The 18,382-nt window shown below is 43.9% G+C and overlaps 1 protein-coding gene across 3 annotated transcripts in view; it reads left to right on the plus strand.

Moving 5' to 3' along the window:
• Positions 1 to 18,382, plus strand: part of LOC106563245 (colorectal mutant cancer protein) — a 122,325-nt gene that overhangs the window by 9,176 nt on the left and 94,767 nt on the right. Inside the window, exon 1 of one of the 3 annotated variants that reach the window (XM_014128656.3) lies at positions 8,918 to 9,726. The exons of the other annotated variants lie outside the window; for them this stretch is intronic. Coding sequence (XP_013984131.3) covers positions 9,667 to 9,726 — 60 coding nt within the window. The 5' untranslated portion in view covers positions 8,918 to 9,666. Of the gene's footprint in view, positions 1 to 8,917; positions 9,727 to 18,382 lie in introns of those variants that run through there. 3 annotated transcript variants of the gene reach the window in all.

The following is an 18,382-nucleotide window of genomic DNA, read 5'->3' on the forward strand; positions in this document are numbered from 1 at the left end:
CTCATTAGTTTTTATTTTTTTTATTTGTTTTACTATTTTCTACATTGAAGAATAATAGTGAAGACATCAAAACTATGAAATAACATAAATGGAATCATGTAGTAACCAAAAAAGTGTTAAACAAATCAAAATATATTTGATATTCTTCAATTATTAATTTTTTATTTATTTAATTCAACCTTTATTTAACCAGGAAGGGCTCATTGAGATTTAAAATCTATTTTCAAGAGCGTCCTGGCCAAGATAGGCAGCACCAAGTCATTACAAAAATTACAGACAAACAACATGAAAAAAATAGCCACCCTTTGTCTTGATGACAGCTTTGCACACTCTTGGCATTCTCTCAACCAGCTTCATGAGGTAGTCACCTCAAATGCATTTCAATTAACAGGTATGCCTTGTTAAAAGTTAATATGTGGAATTAATTTATTTCTTAATGTGTTTGAGCCAATCGGTTGTGTTATGACAAGGTAGGGGTGGTATACAGAAGATAGCCCTATTTGGTAAAAGACCAAGTCCATATTACGGCAAGAACAGCTCAAATAAGCAAAGAGGAAACGACAGTCCATCATTACTTTAAGGCATGAAGGTCAACCAATCAAGAAAATGTCAATAACTTTTAAAGTTTGTTCAAGTGCAGTTACAAAAACCATCAAGCGCTATGATGAAACTGGCTCTCATGAAGACTACCACTGGAATGGAAGACCCAGAGTTACCTATGCTGCAGAGGATAAGTTCATAAGAGTTACCAGCCTCATAAATTGCAGCCCAATTAAATGCTTCACAGAGTTGAAGTAACAGACATCTCAACATCAACTGTTTAGAGGAGGCTGCATGAATCAGGCCATCATGGTCGAATTGCTGAAAAGAAACCACTATTAAAGGACACCAATAATAAGAAGAGACTTGCTTAGGCCAAGAAACACGAGCAATGGCTGTTAGATGGGTGGAAATCTGACCTTTGGTCTGATGAGTCCAAATTTGAGATTTCTGGTTCCAACCGCTGTGTCTTCGTGAGACGCGGAGTAGGTGAACGGATGATCTCTGCATGTGTTGTTCCCACCATGAAGCATGGAGGAGGAGGTGTGATGGTATGGGGGTGATTTGTTGGTAACACTGTCAGTGATTGATTTATTTAGAATTCAAGGCACACTTTACCAGCATGTCTACCACAGCATTCTGCAGTGATACGCCATCCCATCTGGTTTACGCTTAGTTCCACTATCATTTGTTTTTCAACAGGACAATAACCCATCACACCTCCAGGATGTGTAAGGGCTATTTGATCAGGAAGGAGAGTGATGGAGTGCTGCATCAGATGACCTGGCTTTGACAATCACCTGACCTCAACCCAATTGAGATGGTTTGGGATGAGTTGGACCGCAGAGTGAAGGAAAAGCAGCCAACAAGTGCTCAGCATATGTGGGAACACCTTCAAGACTGTTGGAAAAACGTTCCAGGTAATGCTGGTTGAGAGAATGCCAAGAGTGTGCAGAGCTGGTCATCAAGGCAAAGAGGGGCTACTTTGAAGAATATCAAATACATTTTGATTTAACCCTTTTTTTGGGCTTACTACATGATTCCATATGTGTTATTGCATAGTTTTGATGTCTTCACTATTAATTTAAAATGTAGAATATAGTAAAAATAAGGAAAAACCCTTGAATGAGTAGGTGTGTCCAAACTTTTGACTGGTACTGTATGTTAGTTAACTATGCAGTGTTTGATGAGTGTAGGGAGGAGGACTTGTATTTTGACAAAATTAGCTTACGGAGGGAACAGTGTTTTTACCAGAGGAAGAGAAGTGCTTGGAGGATGAGGGGAGGAGGAGCAGTCATGCTGAGAGGATGTAGACACAGCCGAGCAGTCTTGCCACATGTTAATGGAGGAGGGGAAGGAAGACGGGGAGAGGAATAGGTAGAGGGGTAGGTAGGGGAGGAAGATACACAGTCACCAGGGGAATGATCCAGAACAGGAATGTGCATCCCGAGCCTCCTGTTTCTTCTCTTGCCTCAGGGAACACACACACACACACACACACACACACACACCACACACACACACACACACACACACACACACACACACACACACACACACACACACACACACACACACACACACACACACACACAGCAGGCTATCCCTTTTCCACACCAGCCTTGGTTCATGTCTTGTTTGATGTTTGTGAGTTGTGAGTTGTAAGCTAGCCTGGCTAGTGGTCTTATTAAGCCTGTTCCCCCATTTTTACCATCCTCCCAAAGAGCACTCAAGTTTCTACATAGCCTACCCAGTATGAATCCAGACACAGGCAGGCTGATACATGGCACATGTATCAGTCTGAAGCAGCTTGGTTATTCTGGCGCCTCTGTTTAAGTCTCCATCAGCACTATGTGGTATAAAGCTGTAATGGATGAGTTATATGTGCCTTAGATTGCTCTTTAAAAAGCACAAGCCTCAGCCATTCCTAAGCAGGCACTAATCCTGATCTTAGCATCGATCACAGGAAAGCTCTCTGCCATCTATCTCTCTGTGTGCTGTATGTCACTGCATGTGAGTAATTGTATTTACCCATTACTTGATGACAATAATTACTTTTGTCCAAGCATTAAGCACAGAGGTCAGCCTCAACTTGACCTCTGGCATTCAATGAGCCAGGGAGTAGAAATGACATGGCCCACTCTTCCTGGACTGGTAAATGTATTTATCATTGTGAAATGTCAAAGGGAAAACATTCAATTACCCTAAGTACAAAAGTAATTAAGTTAGACTTTAAGTTGTGGAACGTCCACAGGATAGTAGTACAACAAAGCTATCCTTCTCAGTCACTTCTTTCAAAATGGCAGATGTTGTTTTGACCTTACAGCTGAGCTGAGGAAGAGCTGAATCAATTTGTGCCTAACTCGTGGTCAAAACGCACAATTAATAGACGTGTCCAGTTGTGGATGTCATAACCAGTTGTGACAGGTGTTATGTCAGTCTTATAGCAGCATTATGTCTTCCTGCTTTAGTGGGAGTTTTTCAATAGATCAGACACTGTTATTAAAAGCCTTTACTCAGCAGGTAGAGAAAGAATTGCACCACCAGCCTGGCCCTTAGCCAGTCCTTCCTCTATGGGGGCTAGCTGCTGCCCTGTTTGGATAAGTGTCTGTATCTCTGGATAGCCCTAAACCCATAGCCCCCCCTGTGTGCTGGGCTAGCCTTATCGCTATCTGCCCTCAAACCTTAGCCCTCCCTGTGTGCTGGGCTAGCCTTATCGCTATCTGCCCTCAAACCTTAGCCCTCCCTGTGTGCTGGGCTAGCCTTATCGCTATCTGCCCTCAAACCTTAGCCCTCCCTGTGTGCAAGGCTAGGCCTATCGCTATCTGCCGACAACTCCTAGCCCTCCTTGTGTGCTAGTTCTGCTAGCTTTATTGCTATCTGCCCTGCAGCTGATTTGATTTCACACACAAGCAAGTTGGGTTTCACTGTGTCACTGACTCTGTCCCTCTCCCAGTGCCACTCCACTTTTCTCTACCTCTTGGAAAAGTGCCCAGAAAAGCATTAGCGAATCTCCAATACCTCTGCCCAGCCAGCATCACTGCACTGCACAGACACTGTCCTCCAAGCTCGGTCAGTTGTTAACAAGGTGTTAGCTGTGATGTGTTGGCCTAGTTTGAAGTTGTAATGGGTCTTTTGGAATAACCTGTGGGTGTTGGAAGGCTGTTGAGGGGACTGTGTGTTAGTGATGAGGTAAGTAAAGCTTAAGAGGTGACGGGACAGGAGGATGAAAGAGATAGATGGTATTTTTGTGGGGAAAGTCTCTAGGTCATGTCAGCCCTGTAGCATAGAGCTGGGTTGCCAGGTTGGAGTGGATGTAGCTAGAGACCAGACCAGAGACCACTGCATAGGCAGTGGGTCTTGGATATCTATGTGGGCGAGGGGAGAGGATGTTGGCTGTTTTATACTGCTGTGTAGATTGGATGAGTAACATGCAATCTATCTTCAGGGATGGCTCTCATTTTAGTCTGGTTGGAGAATCGCTTTCTGTTTGGGCATATTTTATTACATACATGTATTTTGGGGCTCCCGAGTGGCGCAGCGGTCTAAGGCACTGCATCTCAGTGCTCAAGGCGTTACTACAGACCCTGGTTCGATTCCAGGCTGTATCACAACCGGCCGTGATTGGGAGTCCCATAGGGCGGCGCACAATTGGCCCAACGTTGTCTGGGTTAGGGTTTGGCCGGGGTAGGCCGTCATTTGTAAATAAGAATTTGTTCTTAACTGACTTGCCTAGTTAAATAAAGGTTAAATAAAATAAAACATTTAAATTGTCTACCTACATGCTGTACTATATTGCTTTACATTGTTCTGGGAGATTGTATTTCCATGTTGTGTAGTGATTGGTATGTGAGCTTTCTTCCACTGCTAACCTGTTGGATCTGTACTAGTAACAGCCAAGTGCCATTATGTGAACACATTATTTCTATCTGCCTAGAAAACTTCTCAGGAAAAAGAGAACATTTTGAGGAAAGAAGGGGTCTATTCTCCATATCATTGTTCTCATTTAATTGTCACTGGGCAGCGAGAGAGGGAGACGGACTAGACTACACACTCCATACCATTTCTTTGAGTCTCTCAATTAGAAAGTAAACCAGCTCCCAATGTACCGCTTCATGAATCATACATGCAGGTCTTTTGGCAGAGCTAGAGAGAGCAGTTCTGTCTAAACCTAGCCCAGCAGTACCTCTGATATACTCTGAGTGCAGAGTTTATCGTTTTGTCTCCTGCTACAGCTCATCTTCCCAATTTGTCTCATGCTGTTTGAATTCTTTTCATTTTATTTAAATATCGTCCTCTTAGAATATCAACATGGAAGTGGTTTGAGCACAGTTCTTTTTTGACCCCCTAGTGAAATAAATGGGAGGACATTAGCCTGGGAATTTATAACATTTGCAATGAAATATGAATTTCTGTTTGATGCTGTGGTGAAGCTTTGTGCTAAATGATGACAGTTTTAAGTATTTATACTGCCTTGCTTTGAAGTATTACTATTGACTTTGAATTCAGTGATCAGGGCATTGTGAGTTTAAATTATTGTTGGTTCATTTTCTAATTTGCATGGCAAGTAAGGGAGAGTTCCAATTAGGGGAATATGCCAGTGTGTGTGTGTGTTTCCCCTCTTCATTCTGTTTTTGTGTGTTTGCATGCTGATGAGCAGTGTCCAGCTTGGGGAGCAGCGTGATTTGTAGCTGAGCTGAAAGGTCAGGATCATCCAAGTGCTTCCTAACACCCCTGCTGTGTGTGAGCACGTCTAAATTAGATTATTGTGATTCTCCTGACGCTCCTGCTGTGTCCATCCACATCTTTGTGCGTGTGTGTGTGTATGCTACTCTGCTATGTGGTCTCCTTGGCACCTTGGTTGTTCCTTTATTGTGGCTTCCTGCCACATCACATGTCATTTAAAACATCCAACCAATATCAATAGGGGGAGCTAGGGCTGGGCGGTATGACGATATATATATATCGTGTGACGATAGACGTTTTTCTGTTGTTTCATATTATGTTCTATCGTTTATTTCGTTGTGTCTCAAATCACACTGTTTACGGCAATTTTTATCGTCAATTGGACGTCGCTTTGCGTTCTCCCACATGTGCCGTGTGGAAGGATATTTGCAACACAAACAAACATGGAGGAGAGTGAACATGACAGAGACACGGAGCTCGTACCTAAAAGAGTGGCTACTTTGGTCACATGGACTTGGTTTGGGTATGAAAAGTCTGACTCAGACCATAAAACCGTCTTCTGCAAAATATGTCGCAGGCCGGTCCCGACAACAGGCTCAAACACCACTAACCTCTTTTACCACCTACGCAAGAATCACGTGAAACAGTACGGAGAGAGTCTACGGATGAGACCCCAAAAAGTACAGTTGAGTGCTCAAAATAAACCCCCGACTCAGACGTTGCAAGAGGCTTTTGCCCGCACCACACCATATGGCAAAAAATCACCAAGATGGAAGGAGATAACAGCTGTCTTTGCAGATGTAAGTTGTAACGGCATGGCCCCAATTTCCACGGTCGAGAAATGGGGGTTTCGGGAGTTGGTGCTATACACTCGACCCAAAGTACCAAATAGGTACCAAATGCAAATTGATGTGATACGTATTAATGCAAAAATAACATGCAAAACAGGCAAGCTCCCAAAATATATATATATGTGTACAGCTGCTCGGCCATGGAAACTCATTTAATGAAGCTCCTGACAAGCAGTTATTGTGGTGACGTTGCATCTAGAGGCAGTTTGGAACTCGGTAGTCAGTGTTGCAACCGAGGATAGACGATTTTTACAAGCTACGCACTTCAGCGCTAGGTAGTCCCATTCTGTGAGCTTGTGTTGCCTACCACTTTGCGGCTGAGCCGTTATTGCTCATAGACGTCTCCACAAAAACAGCACTTACAGTTGACCCGGGCAGCTCTAGCAGAAATTTGACAATCTGACTTGTTGGAAAGGTGGCATCCTATGACCATACAACGATATATTTATTTATTTTAGGGCTATATTTATTTTGTTTGCAACTATAGTTGAAGTGTTTTCTATTTACCTTTTTTAGATTTTATACATTCATATTTTATATTTTGTTACATGCTTAATTGAAAAGTTGCACAAAGGTTCTAAATAAAAGGAGAAATAATCAAATATGAGTAAGTACCTTTTATTTGTTGAGTATAATTCAAAATGTAATAAGAAGTAGGTCTTTAACATGTAGTCATTTTATATAAACTATTTATTTATTACAGAAAATGTGCTACATCGTATGTATCGTTATCGTGACATGAAATGACCTATATCGGGATATGAGATTTTGGCCATATCGCCCAGCCCTAGGGGGAGCTGTTGATTCTTTTTTTCCATTCAAAGCGGTGGGCAAGAGGTGGTCGTTCTACCAATTAAAAAAATCCTTAAGTGACTGCCTTTCCCCTTGTCAATTTAGACTAATTCAGATAGGTTAGATTATCATCCATCATTGAACCAAGTAGTCAAATATGCATTACTGGTTGCTCTAAACACTGGTCATCAATATATTAATAAAGTGCTTCCAATCTGTTCATATTTAATGAGGCCTGAACGAGCCGCTAATGAACTGGTCTACTAGTGCGCCTTACACACTAAAATTAAGATACGAAAGGAGCCACAATGTTAGAAGTGCACTTTAATAGCTTGAACAGCCTCAGAGAAGAGATGAGGGGAATGTTCTGGAACAGTGTAATTTCTAGAGCTTCATGGAGGAAAAGAGGGGGGGGGAGACTGGATGCACTCTGTTGAACATACACTACATGGCCAAAAGTATATAGACACTTGCTTGTCGAACATCTCGTTCTAAAATCATGGACATTAATATGGAGGTCGGCCCCTTTTGCTGGTATAACAGCCTCCACTCGTTTGGGAAGGCTTTCCACTAGATGTTGGAACATTGCTGCGGGGACTTGCTTCCATTCAGCCACGAGCATTAGGGGGGTCGGGCCCTGATGTTGGCCAATTAGGCCAGGCTCGCAGGAAAGGGCCTCCCCAAACTGTTGCCACAAAGTTGAAGCACAGAATCGTCTAGAATGTCATTGTATGCTGTAGCGTTAAGATTTCCCTTCACTGGAACTAAGGGGCCTAGCCCGAACCATGAAAAACAGACCCAGACCATTATTCCTCCTCCACCAAACTTTACAGTTGGCACTATACATTGGGGGCAGGTAGCGTTCTCCTGGCATCTGCCAAACCCAGATTTGTCCATCGGACTGCCAGATGGTGAAGAGTAATTCATCACTCCAGTGAATGCGTTTCCACTGCTTTAGAGTCAAATGGCGGGCGAGCTTTACACCACTCCAGCTGACGCTTGGCATTGCGGTTGTGTACAGCTGCTCGGCCATGGAAACTCATTTAATGAAGCTCCTGACAAGCAGTTATTGTGGTGACGTTGCATCTAGAGGCAGTTTGGAACTCGGTAGTCAGTGTTGCAACCGATGATAGACGATTTTTACATGCTACGCACTTCAGCGCTAGGCAGTCCCATTCTGTGAGCTTGTGTTGCCTACCACTTTGCGGCTGAGCCGTTATTGCTCCTAGACGTCTCCACAAAAACAGCACTTACAGTTCATCCGGGCAGCTCTAGCAGAAATTTGACAATCTGACTTGTTGGAAAGGTGGCATCCTATGACCATACAACATTGAAAGTCACTGAGCTCTTCAGTAAGGCAATTCTACTGCCAATGTTTGTTTATGGAGATTGCATGGCTGTGTGCTTAATTTTATACACCTGTCAGCAACAGTTGTGGCTGAAATAGCCAAATCCACTAATTTGTAGGGGTGTCCATATCCTTTTGGCCATTTAGTGCTGGGGCAGTCGGACAGTCTTTTTTGTGTGAGTACTGGTCTGAGTGTAAGCTACAAAAACCTGCCAAAAGCTGTGAGAGAAACTCCTACAACTGGAGGGAGGTGGAGCCATAGAGGGAGGTGGAGCCATAGAGGGAGGTGGAGCCATAGAGGGAGGTGGAGCCATAGAGGGAGGTGGAGCCATAGAGGGAGATGGAGCCATAGAGGGAGGTGGAGCCATAGAGGGAGGTGGAGCCATAGAGGGAGGGGGAGCCATAGAGGGAGGTGGAGCCATAGAGGGACGGGGAGCCATAGAGGGAGATGGAGCCATAGAGGGAGGGGGAGCCATAGAGGGAGATGGAGCCATAGAGGGAGGGGGAGCCATAGAGGGAGGTGGAGCCATAGAGGGAGGGACAAGCAGAGAGAGAGAGAGAGAGGGAGGGACAAGTAGAGGGAGGGAGGGTCGAGCAGAGAGGGAGGGATAGGGAGGGATAGGGAGGGATAAGGAGGGAGGGACAAGCAGAGGGAGGGAGGGAGGGACAAGCAGAGAGGGAGGGATAAGCAGTGAGAGCTAGAGTGAGGAAGTGAGAGATCGGCGATTGGATGGTCTGGGAAAGGCACAGAGTAACTTAAGGAATAGGAGGAAGTGAGGGAGGGGGTCGCTGCTAAAACTTGAATTTGTATCGGAGAGGGGTAGCAGAGAGAGGAGGGGTGTCCGGAGGAACCCGACAGGCAAACTGCAATCTGACACAACATGCAGAGACGCTGACACACTGGGGAACGCCCCCTGCTAGACACACACGCTGAGCCTGGCTCCGGGGAGTTCTCTCCACACACACTCTGGCCGTGGTGGCAGCGCGTGGAGATGACCAGGGGGAGCGGCAGGGAGAAGGCGAGCCAGCTAGGAGAGACTCCTGCAGTTTTCCTCAGATACACTCAGGAATGGTTCGCCTGAGGGGCAGCAGGGGCGCTACTGATTTAACAGATAACGGATCATGGAACATGTGCCTGTGTCTGTGACTGTGCACCTCTGAATGGTGTGTGTGAGTGTGTTTGTGTGTGTATATACCTCCACCTTTGGTCGGTCTGTGTGTGGGTTCACTCTGATCACGGTGTGGAATAAGGGTATTTTTCTGAATGAAGATGGCTGGCCACGGCAGCCAGTGGAAACTGGAGACGACAAGCAGCTGAAGACAAGGAACTAAGGGACTGCTTTTTTCTTTCGTCCCTTTTCGTCCTTCCCTTCGTCCGTCTCTCCTTCTTCACCATCAGGAGGGGGCGAGCCCTGCAATCTTAATCTGTTTGGAGAGTTTGGGAAAATCATGAACTCTTCTGGAGCAGTTGGGAAATTTGGGAGTGAATCCCAGATCGAAGGGGGCAAGGTAAGATGAGTTATCTTTATTACTAAAAAGTTTGGGTTGGAAGTGGTCACTCATGTCTTTTAGGGTTTCTGTGAAATCTGGTTGTCACTCATTTCTAGGTTATTTCAAGGTTTGGCAAAGAGGTAGTTCTCCTTTCTTATATCCCAAGCGAGTTGGCTGTCATTTCTGGAAGGTTTCAGTCAGAGCTGTCAGTCTGTCTTTCGTTCCCCTATAAACACTTTTGCCTTCCATGTGGGCAGCGCACAGCTCACTGAGTCTCAAGGCATCGAGTTGACAGACATCTGAGTCATCTGGGCTAGTCCTCTACCCCCCTTCTCTCTTCCCTGCCGCCCCCCTGCCTGCAGCATATTAAATCCTGGTGGGGGGGAAATTCGGTTTAGGCTAAATACTTCTCAAAGTGGGGGAGGATAGGGGGAAGTGAATTTGGATCAAATGCTTCGGGTGTATAAAGCTCCACACAGAGAAAATAAAATATTAGCTTGCTTGCTAACTAGCACCCTATTTTCTAAAGAAATCGGTCATTCATACATGTTGTACTGCTTTGCTTTATCTTGGCCAGGTCGCAGTTGTAAATGAGAACTTGTTTTCAACTGGCCTACCTGGTTAAATAAAGGTTAAAAAAAAATCACTGACGTTTTTGCAGAGGAGTTCTAAGTACATCTAACTAAGATGTTTGGTGCAGTATTTCTCAACGAAAAAAGGGTGTAGACTTCGGCTCCTGAACTTCGGCTGGCCTCAATTTTTTTTGGTGTGCCTGAACAGCTGAAAAAAGCCTTACTAAATAAAGTCCAAAACATCACAAAATGTTGTCCTAATATGTGCACAAACTCTTCCGAACTGTTTTGGCTAGGAGCATGCGGACGCCTTTACCCCCACATCGTCTACAGATGAGAACTGTTAAAACTCCCAGAGAGTCACAATGGCTTTCTGTTTTATGAAGACACAGGAAGTGTGGCTCCTTGTAGAAGCACGTTGTCGAGTGGATCGAGTCCCCCGAGGACCCTCACTTTTACTTTACTTTATTAGCTTTATTTTTGCAGGGACAGTGCATATTTTAATGAACATTTCAGTAAAATGGCAAATTTTCGACCGCAGTCCCTCGTCAGGTTATTTAAAAACACGTTAAATGACAATATGGACAGATAAGGAACACATACAGAGCAACATATGACAACACTTAGCAGGTAGACAGAGAAATCACACAAAATGCAACTCAGTCTCCAGTTCTCCAAATGAGTTGAATTTGGGATGAGGGCGTTGTGGTCTAACGGGGTTGTAGCCAGCTGTCTCTTCCACACTGCTGCATCCTGTCATCTTAATAGAGCTGTTCAGTGTCACTTTGACTTTGATTGTGGTGTCGTAGTTGATGGTGTCGATTAGATTCTGGTCGTTGAAGGGATTGGTTATTAATCATTTGTAGAATGGATTCTGAGTAAAGAATAAGACATTGTTTGAAAAGCTGCTGGAATTTGTTTAGAACAAAACTTTGGCAGATTTTTTTGGTCACAGTTTGCTCAGAGGGCTTTGCAGCAGTGTTTTATTGTCTATTCTAGCCCGACTAAAGACAGTCATGGTTAGTGTTTTAACTCCCAGGCCAGACTAGAGCTACCCAAATAAACATCTAGGGAGTATGCACTGGGCAGCATCGGCCAAATAAACGTAGAGTGGCGCTGTATAGACTAGAAACAGAGTGACCTTGGGTGAGGTTGAGGTATTCTATCTTGGCTGTCCAGGGAGGGCTGCCTGGAGAAGACAAATGTAGGGAGCAGAAGGCAGGTATCCAGACTCCTGTCTAGAGACTCTCTATATCTATGTTTCAACCCTACGGAGCAGGGGTGTCAAACTCATTCCATGGAGGGCCTAGTGTCTGCAGGTTTTTGCGTTTTCATTTCAATTAAGACCTAGACAACCAGGTGAGGGGAGTGCCTTACTAATTATTGACCTTTTTAATTCATCAATCAAGTACAAGGGTGGAGCAAAAACCTGCAGACATTCGGCCCTCCGTGGAATGAGTTTGACACGTGCTATTTCAGTGGAGACAATTTCAAGGGGGAGAAGGAGTTCAGTTTTCGTAACCAACAATGTGTGTTAGAGCTCTTTTGGGACAGAGCAGGGGTTGGAGAGAAAACGATGCATGAACGTGTCAACTTGTACTTCTTCCCCTCACTAACCCTGCAGCTCTGGTAAAGCAATGTTCAGGGGCTTAGGCTATTTCCCCCAGCCACTTCAAGCACAACGCTGACGTTCCCTCTAGAGCCAAACTAGGATCTAAAGCAAACCACATTTCTGCCTGCATGAGCGCCCACTCCCAACCTAAATCGGGGAAATCATACTCTTCCTTATTAGATGAACTATACTTAGATGATCAAAGACAGCGTGTTTTCCATGTCATTTTATTTCTTCACTCCCCTCACATCAACTCAAAATGTTTTCTTGTCTGGGCAGATGTTTTAGGGGCGTCTTTACCTTCAATTTATGGCAAGGGAAAGCAAACTGGATCTGTCTGACTTAACGGCCGCAGCATTGTAAGTGTAGGACTCAGTCATCGTTTGCGCCGCTGATGTTCTAGAGAATCATAAACAACGGTTGAGGCACTCAATCGATGCAGGGAGGAAGAGATGGCGTAGCACTGGAGGCTGCAGGAGCGTAGAGCCTTAGTCCCTGTGCAGCCAGCGGTTGGTAGGCAACCTGGATTTACTGCCCCTCTAAAGTGGTCATCTAACTTACTCAACTGGAAAACACAAGCGAAGCGGGGCCTGTAGGTCGAATTTATGAGCTCCTCCTGGTAGGTAGCATAAACCAGAACAATGACCCAGTGTAGGAATGAATAACCGTGGCCCTGTATTTCTTTATCCCCATATTTATTGATGGGTCCCCTCAGTATAAGTGAGGGTCTTTAATAAAATGTGCTGTCACATATTTATGACTTTTCTACATTTCTGAATGAATTATGGGAAGGAAGGGAAAATATTGATTGAAGCAACGTTTGCTATTTTATTAGGATCCCCATTAGCTGTTGCTAACATATTAATAGACAAGAACAGCTCAAGGACAGAACTACATAAATGTAAAACGTCACACACAGCCAACATATCAGTACATACACAACAAAAATATATTGGTCAAACAACGGCGTTGTGTCGTGAGGTGTTGCTTTATCTATTTTTTTTAAACCTGGTTTGCTGTTCACTTAAGCAATCTGAGATTAGGCTTGGGCGATATACCGTATACCAGCGTATTTTTAAATACAGACTATGATTCGTGGGGGTGCGTGCTACATCACTGCTTATAACTATAAATGAAGTTTAACTAAGAAATCTAAGATGTGTCAAATAAATGATATCCAGCTCAAGGTTCCAGCTATGCATTTGGCGAGATGTCAAGATCAAGTTTCTTGTTTACGGCACAGACGTTCAAGATCCCTGTTGCCTAAATTGTTTTGCGCGTAAAAATACATATTTTGGCACTATGAAGCATCTGGATATTACATTTACATTTTAGTCATTTAGCAGACACTCTTATCCAGAGCGACTTACAGTAGTGAATGCATATATTTCATTTCATGCATTTTTTTGTACTGGCCCCCCGTGGGAATCGAACCCACAACCCTGGTGTTGCACACACCATGCTGGCGTTGCAAACACCATGCTCTACCAACTGAGCCACAGGGGATATCTGAGATGGGAATTCCATACAATCAGGGCTCTATATAAGACTGAATTTGAATTTGTTCTGGATTTGGAGACTGTGAAAAGACCCCTGTTGGCATGTCTGGTGGGGTAAGTGTGTGTGCCAGAGCTCTGTCTAAGTTGACTATGCAAACAATTTGGAATTTTCAACACATTGTTTCTTATAAAAAATAATTGATGCAGTCAGTACTTTTAGCCAAGAGAGACTGTACTGGGCCGTTGGGGCTTACTTTCACCCCTGACTAGGCTTACCTTTTAATTTTATTCATCAGTTTGCTTAGCGCTTAATGTGCACTGACTACACTACAGAAAGTGTTATGCCATGGATATAAAAATGGAGTTATTGATAGTAGATGTGGATTTATATTCCCTCATGGAGTCTGCATAGTGAAACACTTCAGTCTCCGAAGTGTGCCCTCTCCAGGCCTATATATTGACCAAGGCATCAGTAACTGTAACAGACTGTTTTTCTAAACCCTGGCAGTCTCTAACCACAGAGGTTATTAACTCGTTGAGTGCTCTGTACGAATGTCAGAAGGCTGTATGTAGGGATACACCATTCATCACACAAATGCTCGGGGGGAGATTGTGCTATACATCATGTCTACTCGTTTACAGGGAGGGGGAGAGAGAGCATGTGGACTCAGCTACTCTTTTTACATGGAACATATACACTGGGTATAGATCACTGTTTCTTTCACCTCCCTAGGGTTCACTTGGTAAAGCCACTGACCAGCATCACTAAAGCTCCCCCTCAAATGGGAATCATTGAGCGTTCTTCTCCCCTTCTCCCATAACCATTCCACCTCCAGAGCGCTCACCCATGCGTTCCTTTAGAAAGCCAGCGCCAGCACACCAGAGGTGTGTCGTCGTGGCGATAGTGCTCGAGCAGCATGCATAATGTTCCCGTGCTGCACAGTCAGATATGGCCGTGTGCTTGTTTATAATTACTCGCTAAGTGGTTCTCTATATCTCTCGCCCTCCATTACCTCTCTCCATAGGCACAATGTTATGATGAGGAGGGCTAGAGCCTCTCTAGAAAGCGATGGCATCCTTGGAAGCACAGACACACACCACTGGCCCTGCTCTAGTTCTGTGGGGGGAGGACATAATCATGTGGTTGAAATATCACTCTCAAAACAATAGGGCATGGTCTTGAACAGCAAGAGGCCTCAATGCGTAGAGAGGGCTGTTTAGGCTTTTGCATCCTTAGCCGGTGGGATCTCCTACTTCTAAATTCCGATGACCAAGCAAATGGCTTTCGAACAAGCAACAGCATCCAACAGACTAGCAACAGTCTGATTTTTAGTGTAAGCTCTTATACAGACCCAAGTTTTAAAGGTCTTCACGACTTATTTATCATCAACTACCACAAAAAATGTCAACTAACAAACGTATACACTTCTTTCACTAGATGCACCATCATCAATATGTTCTCTTGAAGCACAGCGTGTTTATTAGCTAGGCCTGGAAAAGCATTTCCAGTGCAGCTGCTCCTAAAGTGCTGTGGTCAATCCAGCTGTCATTATACAAGTGCTTTGAAGGAGACAACATGTAATTTTAAAAGGAGAATCAAGTTTTTATATACTTAACATTTATCAGAGCAAACCGCTCACTAATCAAAGCCATAGGCTTTTTATGTTTGTCATGTAGACGTTTATAGTTGTCGTATGTTAATGTTCATAGAGAGCAATTTTAACTATGTTTGAAGAATTGAGTCATGGTCAGTTCTTGTTCTTCTGTCTGTCATCAGTTTAACTTTAGGTTAAAGACAAATCATGGACATAGCCACTGGTACATTGTGGTACATTGCCATAGAAATCTGCTAATTATCCAACTCCTTGCCACTAATAACGAGGCTAACTCTGACAAGCTACAGTAACACATTTCAGCCAATGCATTTCAATTCCATCTCTGTCATATATCCCACTTTAAACGACTCTGAAGGATTCGGGATGATACTGTATTTCTGTGATGAATTTGAAAATGCGTGGCTGAAAGAAGGGAAGTATGCCAAGGTTTCCCCTGTTTAATGACCCACGTCAGTCTGAAGCTGTAGCTGCCTAATTGAAATCATTAATTTAGCCCTCTAACTCACTTCTCTAAATCTTTTGTAGGTAATTAGAGGGAAATACCTGGGCCTCAGAGCGATGAGAGGAGCACTGAGAATCACACACACACACGTATGCCATGCACGTGCGCACACACACTTAGATTTACAAAGTCACACACTTTCGGAGACACACATTCAGAAACATAATTACACAAATACACCGTTTTTTGTATCTCTCAAATTCACTCACACTGACTTTTCCCCTCTCACTGTCTTTCTCATTCTCTCTGCCATTCTCCCCCATCAGAGATGAGAGGCTGGGTAGAGCCACTGCCAATGTATATGTAATGGACCTGGAGCATTTGACACTTTGAAATGAGGCCTGAGAGTGAGGAGAGGGAGAATTCACCTTTCATAGTCCAGTAAGCTGCAAAACCAAGGGTTGAGCCTTTCTCCTTCTTTCTCTCTCTCCTCCCAGTCAAAACAAACATGGCTATTTATAGAGCTATATTTTGAAAGGATAAACCTCTAATACTACTCATTGAGACAACAGGAAAGTGAAAAAACAAATGCCATGATGATGTATTTTTTTTGGTACATCTCTGGGCACAAGTCTCTGTAATTGAGCAGACTGTTCTTTGTGTGTGCTTGTGTTTTCAGATCGGGTTATATAACAGTACCTTTGGGGGGGGGGCGGTGGTGGTGAGAGGGAACGAGCAGGGAATGAGCAAGCATGCAGAAATTGAGTTGATTCCCCGTGCTCTCACAGATCTTGACAAGCCCTTTCAAGATCGTAAGCCTATGTTTGGGCAGATGCTGAAATGTGCCGCCATGGTTTTCTGATTGTCTCTGGTGCTGCTGCTGCTGCCTCCGCCATATTGTTCTCAATCCCATTATGCACATAGCAACATAGAGAAATGCACCAATTCTATGGCGCACTGAAGATTGTTTCACAACCGCGGACAGTGACCATATCCAACACGGGAGAAAGCGAATTTGTTATAAAATAATATTCCATTTATTTTTACATAATATAACCATATTCAATTTCAGTATCACGTCTTAGAACAGGTATTCCTAAACTGGGGTACGCAATGCCGTCGGGGGTACGCCAAATAAAAATGTGATTCACATTTTTCTTCACATTTTGAAACAGTCCATTTATATTTTCCAACGGGGCTATACATTTGGGTGATGTTTTTTTCTCACCTGAGTAGCCTCGTTTCACTGCCAAAAATAAAATTAAACCATCTAGTGTTGAGCGAAATAACAACACAATGTCAAATACATGTAGCCTAGTCAAATAATTAACATCCAATCACATTAACCGTTACACTCTCGTGGGAATTCCACTAATGGTCCGTATGAAGCCAAACATAGCTGCTGCTCATTCCATTTGCTCGAAAATGGATAAATGGTTAAAAAAAGTTAGGCCTGCGTCCATAGAGACACATACCAGCTCTTCTGGTAGTACCAGCAGTACTACACCTGCACCTATCGACGACAAGTTGTTCTGCTTCCACGGGCAAATCCAATGCTAGCATCAGTTATTCTACATTTGTTGTTAGCCCAGCTAGCATGGACACTGACAGTTGTGAATCTGATGCAGCCGAAGAGCTACTGCCCCCTTACCCGGGAAAACACCAAACAACAGTACTTTCTCACATCTCGATGAAACCTTCACTCTTGCGCAGACATTTAGAAACAAAACACGCAAATTTGAAAAATAAACCACGGGAGTTTTTTGAGCGAGAATTAAGACGACTTTTGAGTAGTAAGACATGTGTAAAAGCAACAGATACCATTAATAAGAAGGGGCTAGAAGCGTCTTATATGGTGAGCTACCGAGTGGCTAGGACAGGCAAGCCCCATACTATTGTGGAGGACTTAATTCTTCCTGCTGCCGCGGATATGGCTGGGACAATGCTGGGGGAAAAGGCCCCAAAAAATTATACAGTCAATACCCTTCATAAAACAACACTGTATCACGATGCATCAGTGACATGGCAGGAGATGTTTTGAAACAGTTACTGCTTCGCATACAAGCCAGTGAATTCTATTCGTTACAGCTGGATGAGTCAGCAGACGTGGCGGGCCTGGCACAGCACCTGGTATGTGTCCGTTACGTTTATGGGGGGTCAATTAAGGAAGACATCCTCTTCTGGAAACCAGGACAACAGGAGAGGATATTTTTTAATTACTGGACAGCTTTGTGACATCAAATGGACTTTGGTGGTCAAGATGTGTTGGTATCTGTACTGATTACGCAAAAGCCATGACAGGGAGACATAGTGGAGTGTTAATGCACGTGCAAGCAGTTGCTCCCGATGCCACTTGGGTACACTGCAGCATCTGCCGAGAGGCTCTTGCTGCCAAGGGAATGCCTGACAGCTAGAAAGACGTTTTGGACACTACAGTGAAAATGGTTAACATTGTTAAAGCAAGACCCCTGAACTGTCATGTTTTTTCTGCACTATGCAATGATATGGGCAGCTACCATGTAACGCTTTTACAACATACAGAAGTGCGCTGGTTATCTGGGGGCAAAGTATTGACACGTTTTTTTAATTGAGAGACGAGCTTAAAGTTTTCTTTACTGACCATAATTTTCACCTGTCTGACCGCTTGCATGATGATGAGTTTCTCACACGACTGGCCTATCTGGGTGATGTTTTTTCTCACCTGAATGATCTGAATCTAGGATTAAAGGGACTCTCCGCAACTATATTTAATGCGGGACAAAATTGAGGCTATGACTAAGAAGTTGGAGCTCTTCTCTGTCTGCATTAACAAGGACAACACACAGGGCTTTCCATCATTGTATGATTTTTTTGTTGTTGTGTGTGCCAATGAACTCAAGCTTACGGACAATGTCAAATGTGATATAGCGAAACACCTGAGTGAGTTGGGTGCG

Source organism: Salmo salar, chromosome 11, assembly GCF_965601325.2.
Source record: "Salmo salar chromosome 11, fSalSal1, whole genome shotgun sequence".
NCBI lineage: Eukaryota > Metazoa > Chordata > Actinopteri > Salmoniformes > Salmonidae > Salmo > Salmo salar.